The sequence below is a fragment of the Mya arenaria genome, chromosome 9 (assembly GCF_026914265.1).
Source record: "Mya arenaria isolate MELC-2E11 chromosome 9, ASM2691426v1".
In the NCBI taxonomy this organism is placed as follows: Eukaryota; Metazoa; Mollusca; class Bivalvia; order Myida; family Myidae; genus Mya; species Mya arenaria.
The window spans coordinates 39,526,192-39,541,458 of NC_069130.1; the positions used below are offsets into that span (position 1 = coordinate 39,526,192).

The 15,267-nt window shown below is 37.3% G+C and overlaps 1 protein-coding gene across 1 annotated transcript; it reads right to left on the bottom strand.

Annotated features, from left to right (window-relative positions):
• Positions 1 to 12,018: 12,018 nt before the first annotated feature.
• On the bottom strand, positions 12,019 to 14,336 carry LOC128246609 (zinc transporter ZIP3-like). The gene has a single exon (XM_052964900.1). The coding sequence runs from the start codon at positions 13,979 to 13,981 to the stop codon at positions 12,773 to 12,775; it is 1,209 nt and encodes a 402-aa protein (XP_052820860.1). The 5' UTR covers positions 13,982 to 14,336; the 3' UTR covers positions 12,019 to 12,772.
• Positions 14,337 to 15,267: the final 931 nt, after the last annotated feature.

Here is a 15,267-nt window from a genome sequence, read left to right on the forward strand (position 1 = left end):
GAAATCTGCAGCTTGGCAATAAACTTAATGTGTGAATGTGAAATAGTAAAGGCATTGCTGGAATCGGGCAACGAATATGATTCAAGATTTAGTTTAAACTTATGTATTTCAAACAATTGTGAAACACGTTATCACAGGCCGGGAATTGAACCATGGTCGCCTAAGAGAGGAGCGAGTGCACTAACCACTGCGCTAACCGGATGATTCAAGACACTTATGTAAAAAAGCATCAAGGTATCCCTACCATTAAAGCTAGTTTTCTGACCCATAGCTTAAAATGTTGATGCCTGGTTACCGCACATAATGTGGTATCATTTGAACGGTGTATAATTGCTTGCTGAAAACCATTTCTCATTTATCAGAGGTTTGATAACTATAAATATAACGTATAGCAGCATCGCTCTGGTGTACGACAAAGGCTGATATGTACTTATATGTAAAATGATTTGCAGTGCCTCATATCGTTACAATGTTCTTACAGTGTATATTTGCTTATTATTTTAATTAAATACGACGTATTTTGACCACTTTTCTATCTTTTAAGACCAAAACTAGTTTTATGTATAATTTTAGGTAAACTATTTAGAGTTTCTTTTTATTCTTACGTAATCCTTCAAATGATTCCAAAATAGCATCGAGTCAACATGCGCCTTAAATTTAGCTATCTATTGGTTGGATTCCTTAAAGGCCTAGTTTAAAGAATTTTTGGTATGTGCATCTCCTGCTAATTGCACTTCTGTCACATATCCTGTGTATTTGTTTGATAGCTCAGGACAATTAAGGCTCCATTTGTATAATAAAACCTCAAAAACTGCACAACAGGATACTCATATCAGAGATCTGATAAGACAATTAGGCAGTTACATTAAGTTTAATACACGGTTGGTGTTTTTTTGTGTTTTTGTTTTTTGTTTGATTGTTTTGTTTTTTGTTTGTTGTTTTAGGGTGTTTTTTTTTTTGTTGTTGTTTTTTGTTGTTGTTTTTTTGTTTCGTTTTTTTTGATTTTTTTTTTTTTTTTTTTTTTTTTTTTTTTTTTTGGGGGGGGGGGGGGGTCACTTATAGAAGGATTTAACTAGGCCTTTTAGTAACGTTAATTTATTTGTACATGATTGCAGAATGTTATCAACATTATATTGAGTACGCGCATCTCTCTGAATACTGGCACAATCTTAACATTCTGTAGTTGGAATTCATGCGAACATTGTGCTCAATTTTTACACAATGGGTTTTCCAGGGAGGAATAATATTTATATGACCCCTGGGAGGACCTGACACTTTCCCCGAACTCTTTATTTACATTTGTCACTCTTTCATTGGTTTCTGATACATACTTTATGCTTGATTACATTTATACCATTCAAGCATATGATTGGCTAATATGATAAGATGAAAATGTCGCCAAACACCGCCAAGTCTCATCTTTCTCTCGTCTCCCGAGACTCTGCGAGATATTGCTGCAATTATTTAAGTGTCTTTTAGATAGAAGCACTTCCGGTCCAATAATCGCGTAGATTCCGGACGTCTGTAGTGTGCCACTAGTGATTAGATATATCTATTTTAAACATACTGTTTATTCCGCTTTGTAGCAAGCATAGCAGACGCTCATTTACGGGTTACGTTAAAGATGTATTTCTGGTGGCAATGGGATTAGATATTTTGTGAAAATAGCCCTGTATTAAGTTGTCGCGCCATTAAAAATCGTATTGCAGTGTCAGACTCTCCCCTTGCTTAAACACAACTCTCTGTTCGACCAACTAGACATCGTCAGGAAAATTATATTTTATCGGCTACAAGTACCATTTATAATTATTTCAGGTAATATTTCTTTTAAAATAGTCCTTTGATTTCATTACTCATGCACTTTAAATTGATCAAATAACTGTCGGGTTACTATTCGCCTGTCAAATTAGATATGCCATGACCATTTTTATTATTCATTTAATTCAAATAATTTTACAACAGTCAAAAAACAAAGACAATAACTGGCGAGCAATTGTCATTGCCGCTTTCCAGCCGTCTTTTAGTAATGATTGGTTCAAGATACTCATAATTATTGCAATCAATTGGTCTTACATTTTCTTTGACATCGCTCACGTAGGGTGTTATTTTCTGCAATTAAGTTATGATACGATCAGCCTTCAGCATCTTAAACTGTGTTTTATAGCTATCGACAAATTCACAACACCTCTTAAGAACCTTAAATGTCGAGAAAACAGAAAATTGCAAATCATTATACAAAATACCATGATTTCTGTCTCCTCTTAGGAATGCCTGACTACTGAAGACTAATTGCTTTGACTAATCTTGATGACTTTATGTTGTCTTAAAATTGGTCGTTATATTATTGTTCCTCTGGTTTAACTAATATGAGTTTAACATTTCAGACGCTTCAGACGTTAACATTATCAGAGGGAAACACAGATGGGAAAATATTGCAAAATAGTGAAGCATTTTGAGCTAAAACTGTTCTAAAATACCTAATTATCGCTTTACACAATATTGTACATCGGAGTTCCAAAGCCGAGAGAAGACTAAAGACAGTAGAGCCGAAAAGGCGTCATCATTTATGGACAGTACATATTGTTTATACTTCTAGCCAGGTGATATACATGGTGTTTCCGCCAACTTTGAAATCAGACTCAAAAACCTCACTTAAACCGATGCAGACTCGCTTAATGTCGTACACCCCGAACTGAATTAAACTTCCTTAAGTCGAGTTATCAGCTATACTTTCAAATTTCTTATTACAAAAATGCATTGAACAATTTGTAGCATTTGCATGTATTAGCTCTATTTTAGAATTAAGCATGTTGTGAACAGTTCTGTGATATAGTTTCAAGTACTGCTGAGTGATAGCACTTGATTTAATGTAGTTTGCATTACAAGGATGTATTTTGAGTATGTTTTAACCTAAACATGCATCGATTAATCAAAGAGTGTTTTTGCACCCATCCTTACACTTGTTTCAGTATTAATCATTATTGAAGATAAAACCGTATTCATGAAAGATGGCGTAAACACTCAGACTCAAAAACCTAACTTAAACTGATGCAGACTCAGTTTACGTGTAACACACCAAACTTACATTTGGTTGAAATTGTGCACAATTGTCGAAATAGCAGAAACCTGCAAGCTCAGCACTGGTAAAATGCTTTCCGGGCTTGCTCATATTCTAGATTATACACATGACCCCGGTTAAGCTTACTATCGTTAATTTTCAGGCATAACCACGTTTAGGCGTAAACTGCGTTTCAATGAGAAAGTACCGAATAGCGTATACGTATTGGCAACAATGGTAAGTATTTAACTGCCAGCGTTGTTCCACTAAAAGTTTAATTTCAAGGACCGTGTTCATTGGCAACAATGGTAAGTATTTAACTGCCAGCATTGTTCCATTACAAATCTCATTTCAAGGACCGTGTTCATTGGCAGCCATGGTAAGTATTTAACTGCCAGCGTTGTTCCAGTAAAAGTCTAATTTCAAGGACCGTGTTGATTGGCAACCATGGTAAGTATTTAACTGCCAGCGTTGTTCCAGTAAAAGTCTAATTTCAAGGACCGTGTTCATTGGTAACAATGGTAAGTATTTAACTGCCAGCGTTGTTCCACTAAAAATCTAATTTCAAGGACCGTGTTCATTGGTAACAATGGTAAGTATTTAACTGCCAGCGTTGTTCCACTAAAAATCTAATTTCAAGGACCGTGTTCATTGGCAGCAGTGGTAAGTATTTAACTGCCAGCGACCCCCCCCCCCCCCACACACACACACACACCCCTCCTTCCCCCAATTGCACCCTCAAAAACGATATCTTATTATGAATTAAAATTGTGTTATTATTATTTACATGAAGGACCACAAAATAAATCACAACGGACGATGTGTGGTTAAGCTGGAGGTTTTCGGTCAGTTATGATCATTACAAGTGACATCAGCTGCACAACCCACCACCAGAAAGTTTTGTTATTGAACTCTATTGTTTAATGTTTTCAAGTACAACGTGCAATAACTAGCCTGCGGTATACATGTAACTGATTACCGTTGTAACTTATCCTCACGTTAGTTAGTGAACGGTTAAGCTCCGCCCACTAATTACTATTCTGATATGGGAGTTTATGTAAAAAAGAAAGAAAGAAAACACACTCAAGCATGGTACAGGACGAAATTTATGAAAGTGATCAGCCTGCTTCTTTATATTCATGTGTTTTAAATAAATATCTAAAAATCACAAAATAATTGTAAAACTCATTTTTTTAAAGCAAACAAAAAAAACTACAATGATTAAGTGTACAGATTATCGTACTTTCTATAATTATTGCATTTATTTGATAAATGATATTACCAGGTGGTGTTACTATTATAGTTGAAGTCATGGTTAAAGTATGGCCAAGCTCCATTACGCTGGACATTTTTTCCAGCAATGCCAATTACCCAAACATATCAAATACCTGATGAGTGTATAAATGGGTATAAATTTCATTCGAATTAGATGAAAATACAAACTATGATTTATTATCGATATGAAACCACCCCCTGATTTCTGGATGCTCGAATTAAATATTCCAACTGATCAATAATTCATTTCCATGACTGTGCTCCGTCGTATCATGTTTATCGACCTTAATTATCAATAATTTTGAGCGTGAAGCATATATCATAATTTCGAAATATCAAAGGCGATTTTACTATATTTTATCATATTTTATTTACAGAAATACAAAGTCATTTAGATTTTCATTGCAGTTTTAATACCTGTTTCAATAGAAATCGCATTCCATGTTAATGGTGTGTGTCCAAAAAATCATATCTTCGTGAGTCTCGCAAAACGATAGTCCCACGTGAGTCATAGTAGTTTTTCATCTCTATTCAACTTGTGTCAAATCATTACAATGAAATGACAATAAATACGAAATAAAACCTAAAATACCAATGTTTTGTATGGTCGGCCATTTTGATTTTATTTCATTATTTTCTACAAATAAACAGCGTTGTCGGTTATTCTCGTACAAAGAGGAGTATCTAAACAAATGCTGTTACAGTCAACCCCTGTTGACTCGAACTCGCTTGGCTCGAATTCGTCTTTGGCTCGAACTGAATGCAAAGGGCTGTTTTCTATATACTAAAGGTAAATATTACCGCTTTGCTCGAAATTTCCGAGGCTGGAGTTTATTTCGCCGGTCCCTACGACTTCGAGCCAACGGGGTTCGACTGTAGTTGTGGGTTTGCCGTTACCCAGAAAAATATACTCGCCAAAGTCCATTTTATACTAACCACAAATGTATAGCCATAATTATGAAATTCGGAAGAAGAGTATGGAAAAAGAAGGCTGAAATTAAAGTGACACTCTTATTCAAAATCAATACATAGACAAGTATAACAAACATACATTTTGAGTGAAACACATTAAACTTCTTACTAAATAATGCATTTATGGAAAACATTAATAACTGATAACAAGATTGTTACCGTGTATTTAATAGCTGAAAACGCAAAAATATTAAATGATTGGTGAATGCTAAAAGATTTACTGTGATCTACTATAGTCTCATAACGAAGATATACCGTGTTTTATGCACATTTCTTTCAAATTAAATTCGGTATCCTTAATAAGAACTATTGTTTTCGTCTGCTTCTACTGATGCACCTGTAACATCCGAGGTTATTTTCGATGGAAAATGGCCGAGGAGTTCTGATTGGGTTTTGGTCATTGGTCTCGACGCCGGTGTTACCACATGCTTAACCAATTGCGGCAACCGGCAACGATATAACGACAACTTTATATCAAATCGGTGCCGACATTTTGTCTTCAATGTGATTGACCTGTTTTGTAATACAGCCGCGTGTGATCGGCATACGCCGGTATTGTAGTAATGTTGTGGTTTTGTTCGTCGTTGGTGTTCTTACAGTGTTCAGATTACACTGAACGTTCAATTATTTCATAGTTATTTAAGCTGTGTGCTTTCAATGTCCAGTTTTCGATGATCTTTCCATTATTTCATAGTTATGTAAGCATTGTGAATGACGCGTGTCTTTCTAAGTTCCTTGTGTCATAACACTACTTCGCCGTGGGCTTTCTAAGTTCCTTGTGTCATTACACTAGTTAACCGTGCGCTTTCTTAGTTCCTTGTGCCATTACTCTAGTTCGAATTGGACTTTCTATGTTCCTAGTGCCATTACTTTAATTCACAGTGGGCTTTCTAAGTTCAGTGTGCCATAACACTAGTTCGCATGGGCTTTCTAAGTTCCTTGTGCCATAACACTAATTCGCTGTGGGCTTTCTATGTTTCTAGTGCCATTACTATAGTTCACCGTGGGCTTTCTAAATTCATTTTGCCATAACACTTATCCATCCTAGGCTTTCTAACTTCCTTGTGCAATAACATAACTTCGTCGTGGTTTTTCTAATTTCCTTGTGCCATAACACTAGTTCACCGTGGGCTTTCTTAGTTCCTTGAGTCATAACACGAAATAAACGTGGGCTTTCTAAGTTCTTTGTGCCATTACATTAGTTCACCGTGGACTCTCAAAGTTCCTTGTGCCAAAACACGAGTTCACCGTGGGCTTTCTTAGTTCATTGAGTCATAACACGAAATAAACGTGGGCTTTCTAAGTTCTTTGTGCCATTACACAAGTTCACCATGGGCTTTCTTAGTTCCTTGAGTCATAACACGAAATAAACGTGGGCTTTCTAAGTTCCTTGTGCCATTTCACAAGTTCAACGTGGGCTTTCTATGTTCCTTGTGTCATTACACAAGTTCAACGTGGGCTTTCTATGTTACTTGTGTCATTACACTAGTTCACCGTGGGCTTTCTAAATCCCTTGTGCCATTACACTAGTTCACCGTGGGCTTTCTAAATCCCTTGTGCCATTACACTAGTTCAACTGGGCTTTCTAAATCCCTTGTGCCATTACACTAGTTCAACGTGGGCTTTCTATGTTCCTTGTGTCATTACACAAGTTCAACGTGGGCTTTCTATGTTACTTGTGTCATTACACAAGTTCAACGTGGGCTTTCTAAATCCCTTGTGCCATTACACTAGTTCAACGTGGGCTTTCTATGTTCCTTGTGTCATTACACAAGTTCAACGTGGGCTTTCTATGTTACTTGTGTCATTACACAAGTTCAACGTGGGCTTTCTATGTTACTTGTGCCATTACACTAGTTCACCGTGGGCTTTCTAAATCCATTGTGCCATTACACTAGTTCACCGTGGGCTTTCTAAATTCCTTGTGCCATTACACTAGTTCACCGTAGGCTTTTTAAGTTCCTTGGGCCATTTCACTAGTTCAGCGTAGGCTTTCTAAATCCCTTGTGCCATTACACTAGTTCACCGTGGGCTTTCTAAATTCCTTGTGCCATTACACTAGTTCACCGTAGGCTTTTTAAGTTCCTTGGGCCATTTCACTAGTTCAGCGTAGGCTTTTTAAATTCCTTGTGCCATTTCACTAGTTCAGCGTAGGCTTTTTAAATTCCTTGTGCCATTACACTAGTTCACCGTGGGCTTTCTAAATTCCTTGAGCCATTACACTAATTCACCGTGGGATTTCTAAATTCCTTGTGCCATTACCCAAGTTCACCGTGGACTTTCTAAGTTCCTTGTGCCATTACACAAGTTCACCGTGGGCTTTTTAATTCCTTGAGCCATTACACTAGTTCACCGTGGGCTTTCTAAATTCCTTGTGCCATTACACTAGTTCACCGTGGGCTTTCTAAATTCCTTGTGCCATTACATTTGTTCACCGTGCGCTATCTAAATTCCTTGTGCCATTACAACAGTTCACCGTGGGCTTTCTAAATTATTTGTGCCATTACACTAGTTCACCGTGCGCTATTTAAATTCCTTGTGCCATTACACTAGTTCACCGTTGGCTTTCTAAATTCATTGAGCCATTACACTAGTTCATCATGGGCTTCCTAAATTCCTTGTGCCATTACACCAGTTCACCGTGGGCTTTTTAAGTTCCTTGTGCCATTTCACGAGTTCACAGTAGGCTTTTTAAATTCCTTGTGCCATTACACTAGTTCACCGTGGGCTTTCTAAATTCCTTGTGCCATTACACTAGTTCACCGTGGGCTTTCTAAATTTCTTGTGTCATTACACTAGTTCACAGTGGGCTTTCTAAGATCATTGTGTATTTTTTAAGGTGTTGGAAGTTTCCCTGTGATTTTCAAATATTATAATACAGGATCGAAGTTTTGAGCCATTGGATTTGTATCGATAGTTTCAAATGCATTATTTAACATGTGCTGTTGAATTTGTTTAATGTCAGGGTTATATTGTGAAAAACGTCTTTAAATTCAGTCATTGCATTAATACATTTGAATTTAAAAAACAACAACATACAGATACTCTTATAAGAGTAATTGGTTAGATGACAAATCACAGTCAGCGCTTGTTTCTGTAGTTAAAACTAAGTTCAATTTGCATGTGTGTATGGCACACAACAACAACAACAACAACAGTAACAACAACAACAACATCATCATCATCATTATCAATATTTTATTGTATTTAATCAAGTAAATACCTATTGTAAAGCATATAAATGTATAAGATGAATCTCTCATTGAATTGACACTTCACTCTCATTGAATTGACACGTCAAGCGAATAAGTGTTTGAACAAAGGGAAACAAATACTAAGTAACTATTGGAGTGAAGCGATGCTCAGTAGCGCCCCTTTGATTGGATAATTTCAACAGTACAATTTTGTTATCTTTACAAGGTTATCGGTACATTATAATTAGCCGTACGAAAAAGAAAACTTTAATGTTAAAGGGGGACTCGTTAAGATATTTAATTAGTTTATTCTTTGAAATTCGTCCAAGTAGAGTTGTTTACTTAAAGCTACACTCTCACAGATTGAACGTTTTGACAACTCTTTTTTATTTTTTGTCTTGGAACGAGCCAATTTTTACAAAAAACAACAACATGGAAACCAGTGACATAAGACTGCTGACCAAAAAAATAGATCGTAGATTTTTATATTTGAGTTAAAAAAATTAATGTTTTATGCATTTTTCTTAAACCGTTAGTAACTAAGTCATAAAACATTAATTTTCGAACGGAAATATGCAAACTTGCGATCTGATATTTTGTCAGCAATCATATATCATTGGTTTGCAGATATCTACGCAAAATTTTGCTCTTTCCAAGACAAAAAATAAAAAAAAGTTGTAAAAACGGTAAATATGCGAGAGTGCAGACTATAGTAGACCACAGTAATCCTTTTAGCATTCACCAATCACTTATTATGTTTGCATTTTTGCACGATTACAATCTTGTTATCAGTAATTAATATGTTCCACAAATGCATTATTTAGTAAGTAGTTAAAGGTTAATCAATCAAAATATATGTTTGTTATATATGTGAATGTATTGATTTTGAATAAGAATGTCACTTTAGATTATTATTAGCTCTACAACGGAACTTTAACACTTTATCTAAAAAATAAATAACGGTCGTCCTGCAGCATGTTAGAAAACAAATCAAAGAAGAAATTGCAAAAAGACAATCTATTTTTATTTTTTTTAATATTGGTTCGCGAAAATTACACTGTATTTATTTTAGCGTCACGTTGCACGTGATAGCCTTTTTTACCAAAAATTAATTTTCCCGGTAATGCATCTGAGCACACTTATTTGATCGTTATTTAACTCTTAGACTATGAAATCGAAATTGCAAAAAAGAATACAGTTATACCATAAAAAGAATTTTGGTTTTAGTGGGATTCGAACCCACGCCGGTAAAGTCAAGAAAAAGGTAAAAAACTGACGGCCAGTCCACACGGCCACCGGGACGAACTCAGCAGATGACCTGTTAATGATCAATTCATAACATCACGTGATAATATCAATCAACCAATCACGCAACACCACAGCCACAATTAATTTTCAATCGCGTTTCTATCGCGATTTAAAATTGTGGGCTTCAACGATCATATTTTAGCAATATCAGCATTTGCTGAAGGGTTCAAGCTTTTGGTAGTGTTGTTTTAACACTCCTTATGATTTGCCACACTTTATTTCGAAATTAAAGAAAATGAAGTGCATTTTACAAACCATGAGATAGTGACTTTAAAGTGAAGAGTATACATCCTTCATGTAATAACAACTAATCGATTGTGTTCGGTTCAATCCAGTTAATATAACTCTTATTATGGTTAACTATTAATTTTGACTTTTAAACTAGTTGTATGAAATGGTGTTACTGTTAGATATTGTGCAGTATCGGTTTGCGTCAAACAGTCATTATTATCGTGTGATTGATTACAAATCGCCCGCGAGTGTTTCACTTCACGTAAAATGTCGCTTTGTCAAATTGCGGACAGTAATAATTTGTCATCATACATTTTCTTTATTTTAACCAATAACAACAGCATATTTTCAATTCTTAAAGTTTAGAAAAAATATATAATTAGAAATGCACAAACTCTTAAAACATACACGCGTGTCTAACAATATATATATATGTTTTTAGATATATATATATATATATATATATATATATATATATATATATATATATATATATATATATATCTAAAAACAAACGAAACGAACAGATATGAAAAATAAACGATGAGCAAGATAATTGAATATCATGTTTTTTAGTTTGGTTGCTAGTCAATGTATAATAATCCAAACATGTTACTAGTATTTAGCTGATGTGAGGGACATCCCTCATAGCCGAAATACTCCTGTGGAAAACACTCCGCGAACATTATTCATACTATCACAATGAAAGACGTCGGTGACAAGATCGAGATGCATTCAAATACCTGTGAGTTTTTTTCGGCCCCTTTTTGGAAATGTAGGCCCCATTCCCTCCTGAAAAATCACCCCTCCCTATTCAGGTAAAAAAACAACAACTGAAAAAAAATGCTTTTTTAGGAGAACTGACCCCTAACACTTAAAAAGTGTATCAATTATGTGCCATTCATGAATATGTTGATGGGTTTGTTGAATTTAAGGTTTGAAAACAATGTTAGTATTTTTCCCTTAAAAGTGAGAAACACACGCACGCACGCACATACATACACGCACGCACGCTCGCACGCGCGCGCGCGCGCGCACACACACACACAGAGAGTGATATACACACCTCAAATGAGACCTAAGCCTCCTTTTCCCTTTTTGTAGGCGAAATTCAGTATGTTTTTAAGGACAACTAAAGACTCGGAGAGCGATACTCGGGTGTTCTTAAACTAGACTTGCAAAGTACTGGAACATAACTCTAGACGCAAGATTTGGGTTGGTCAACAATAACTATTCGGCTCGCAGGTATGATAAATACAACCTTTCAAATGTTTCAAAATGTCACGGAACTGCTAATCGTCACACATACCATCCGCTAAGGAAATCAAACGTCATTCAGCGTGGATAGACACTTAACAACAATTGACGCATAAAATACGTGTTCGTAACGTCAGATGTCAATAAAATGGTGACGCTTAAATGTAACAGTATAGTATGGGGTCACAAAGGAATGCGTTTGAGGAAGCGTGACCATGTTATACCGATTACTGCTAGCCAATGGTTTAAACATTAAATAACGTTCATTTAAGTTTGTAAGCTTCATTAATGCACCAGTCAATTGTAGCCACGGCCCCCGGTCAGGGGAATAGCGGGGACTTTGAATTTCGGTCAAGCCAAGCCCGGGTTAAATTCCTAAGCGGGGACGAACTGCTGGTAAAATCCCTGCCGAATGCCCCTGCCCCCCCCCCCCCAGGGACCTTTGGCTGGGCCCATTGCCCGCTATCTTAGGCGCGAAGACAAAACCACCGCATTCACCCGGCACTGCGGGGACCTCCTATAAACACGACCCATTTCCCCGGTTATCCCGGTAAACCCCCGGACGTGAGGGGGGGCGTGGTAACAATTGACTGATGCATAACATCCTCCTGTCAGCTGGTACACCGCATGTGTGCATGTTTTCCACAACAAATCATCGCACATATGTACCCATCTTATACTTACTGTCATGTTTATCAACTGTTGAGAAGTAGCTACAACAAGAGCAGCAAAATGTTTAATAATGAACTTGTTCAAAGGCCCAACGAGACATTCAACAAAACACAGCGTAACACGACGGCAGTTACAGTTGTTACATAACTACGTGCATTATAATGTTCTGATATGCGTATATATCAAGAAGATGAGAGTAAAAATAATAAATTGGACCGATTGTGTTGTTAGCAACGTGATAAACTTCATCGTTGTTAACTTCTAAACGTGATATAGTTGATGATGTGATCAAGTATTCAAACATCACCTCATTCAATCTAAACAGTTGTTTCAAATATTTTTTGTATATCACAAGTGTGTCATTATAGTAATAGTGCAGTACCGATTTGAAAGTTGACAACGATGATGATATTAATATTGTTAAGTTTCACAAAGTTCTTCATATCCAAGGTCTTTCAATTAGTCTTCGCATGCCTTATAACGGTCGAACCCCGTTGGCTCGAACTCGCTTGGCTCGAATTCTTCGTTGGCTCGAACTGGATGTAAAGAACAGATTTCATTCAACTGAAAGTAATCATTCCCGCTTGGCTCGAACAATTCGTGGCTCGAGGTATTTTAGCCGGTCCATGGGAGTTCGAGCCAATGAGGTTCGATTGTATATATAACCATGTCCATTGTTAATTCCAGTAATATGACTATCAACAGTCTTCCAATTGGTGCTTTACCGGAAAACGTATAAACTTATATATTCTATAGTACGTTTTTGTCATTTCAATTGATCGAACCACAAAAAAGGAATAACAAGCTAATCGTGGTCTTCATGTTCCAGCAATCTTATAAGCGCTATAAGAATAAAACCCAACACTGTCATCACAATTTTCATCAAGTCTGGATCATGTGACCCCAGTTCCCTCTGTAGGATTTCGAAGAATGTCACAAACAGAAATGTTCCTGTAGCAATGCCTTGAAGGATAGCAGAAGCCGTGTCTCGGCTTACTTCTTCTCCAGCGTTGTTGATAAACTCCCCTATCAGAACACCAACAGGACTAACTAGAGCTAATGCAGCTACGACGAGTATGGCTTTCTTCACTGAGGCAAGTATCTCCAAGGACTGAAGCCCTATTGTGAAGAATACCAGACATTTGTGTAAGGCAAGAGCTGCAAGAAGCTGCCAAACTTTCGATTCCTTGTCCAGTAATCCTAAAGCAAGGCCGTCAAAGATCATGTGAAGGGACAAAGCGATAAGAAGAACAATTCCTCTTAGTTTTGATCTTGCCGGATCGTCTACGGACGTTTCTAGTGCACTGTGGATTGCTTCTTTTGTAGACGGTGAATGGATAGTTGCTATATTTGGTTGTCCATTGCGTATTACTATCCGATCACTGTTATCAAACACTATCTGTGTTTCTGTGGGTGAAGCATTTCGAGATAAACCTATGCCTGTGTATGGGACTTTGGAGTTTCCATCCACTGATCCATCCACCGTACCATAAGTTTGGTAAGTCACATCGTCCACGTAGGATGAATCTTCAAACTCACTGTACACCAAAATGTCACTTTCTTTAGCAGGCAACATGAACCCATCTTTCTTCCTATTTGAAGTGGGGTTTTCTTTCGAGACTGACTTTAAATCGTTAACATCTTCACCTTTCTTCTCCTTCAGATGTTCAACTTTGTTTCTGGGTGCACAGAACATGTGAGCAAAGTGTTCAACCGTCAGGATAAGGAAAAAGCCAATGCACAAGAGGAGTTCGGACAATGGATAGTGTGTGTGAAAGTCATAATGTTTAATGGCTTCCTCCATACTCTCCCGGGCTTCCGGTAAAAGATCAAGAATGGATGTAGCAAAGAACACTCCCCCGGAGAAACAGTTCAAAAGAGAGATGGCTCTCTTTAACTTGGAGCTGGAGCCGAACTTGCTGATCAGACATTTCACTGTCAGAATGGACAAGGTTCCACTTAGAAACGATAATCCAAAAAGAATAAATATACCGGATATTTTGCCGGTCTCCATTTTGCTGTATTCCCGCTTTCAGTGATATCCGATTTTTAAAACGTTTGATGTAGGAAAATCATTTACCAGAAATATTTTTAAAACTCCATATTTTAAATCATATTCAATTATAACACGTATATATTGAAATTACTGTTTCCACATTTACCTTTATTTCACAAATAAGTTTAAAACGCAATAATTCTGTTCAGCTTTAGTGCAGTTGCGAATAAAAACAACTGATCGCCTGTGATTGGAGTATTTTACAAAAGTAAAACCGTGTAATTACAATCCATCAGACCTTACAAAAACATCCCCGCTATACAAAAATTACGCATAACGTTTACGTGCGGTTTTTCCTCATTTTCATAGTTTACATAAACGGTATATCCTGTTTAACGGCAAGGTCATTTTTATATCTTTCCGTGTATGACGTGAAACCGAATCTCTATGTGAATGTATAATGTTTATCTATCACGGAATAAGTACATGACGTTTATCACTTTAAAGCTAGATATAATTAATATGTATATGTGCAGAGCTGATAACAAAACTGGTGATTGTTTATGTACAAGTAAGTTTTAAGAAGTAAGTGGTCGAGTGGTTAAGGTGTCCGCCTCTCACCCAAGAGGTAGTGGGTTCGATCCCCATTAGGTGAGAGTAGTCGAGTGATTAAGGTGTCCGCCTCTCACCCAAGAGGTAGTGGATTCAATCGTCATTAGGGTGAGAGTAGTCGAGTGGTTAAGTGAGGTTGTGGATTCAATCGTCATTAGGGTGAGAGTAGTCGAGTGGTTTAGGTGTCCGCCTCTCAACCAAGAGGTAGTGGATTCAATCGTCATTAGGGTGAGAGTAGTCAAGTGGTTAAGGTGTCCGCCTCTCACTCAAGAGGTAGTGGATTCAATCCCCATTAGGGTGAGAGTAGTCGAGTGGTTAAGGTGTCCGCCTCTCACCCAAGAGATAGTGGATTCAATCGCCATTAGAGTGAGAGTAGTCGAGTGGTTAAGGTGTCCGCCTCTCACTCAAGAGGTAGTGGATTCAATCGTCATTAGGATGAGAGTGGCCGAGTCGTTAAGGTGTCCGCCTCTCAATCAAAAGGTAGTGGATTCAATCGCCATTAGGATGAGAGTAGTCGAGTGGTTAAGGTACCGCCTCTCACCAAAGAGGTAGTGGATTCAATCCCCATTAGGGTGAGAGTAGTCGAGTTGTTAAGGTGTCCGCCTCTCACTCAAGAGGTAGTGGATTCAATCCCCATTAGGGTGAGTGTAGTCGACTGGTTAAGGTGTCCGCCTCTCAACCAAGAGGTAGTG

Excerpts from the sequence above, each read along its gene's own strand:
- LOC128246609 (XM_052964900.1), bottom strand. The coding sequence starts at position 13,981 with ATGGAGACCGGCAAAATATCCGGTATATTTATTCTTTTTGGATTATCG.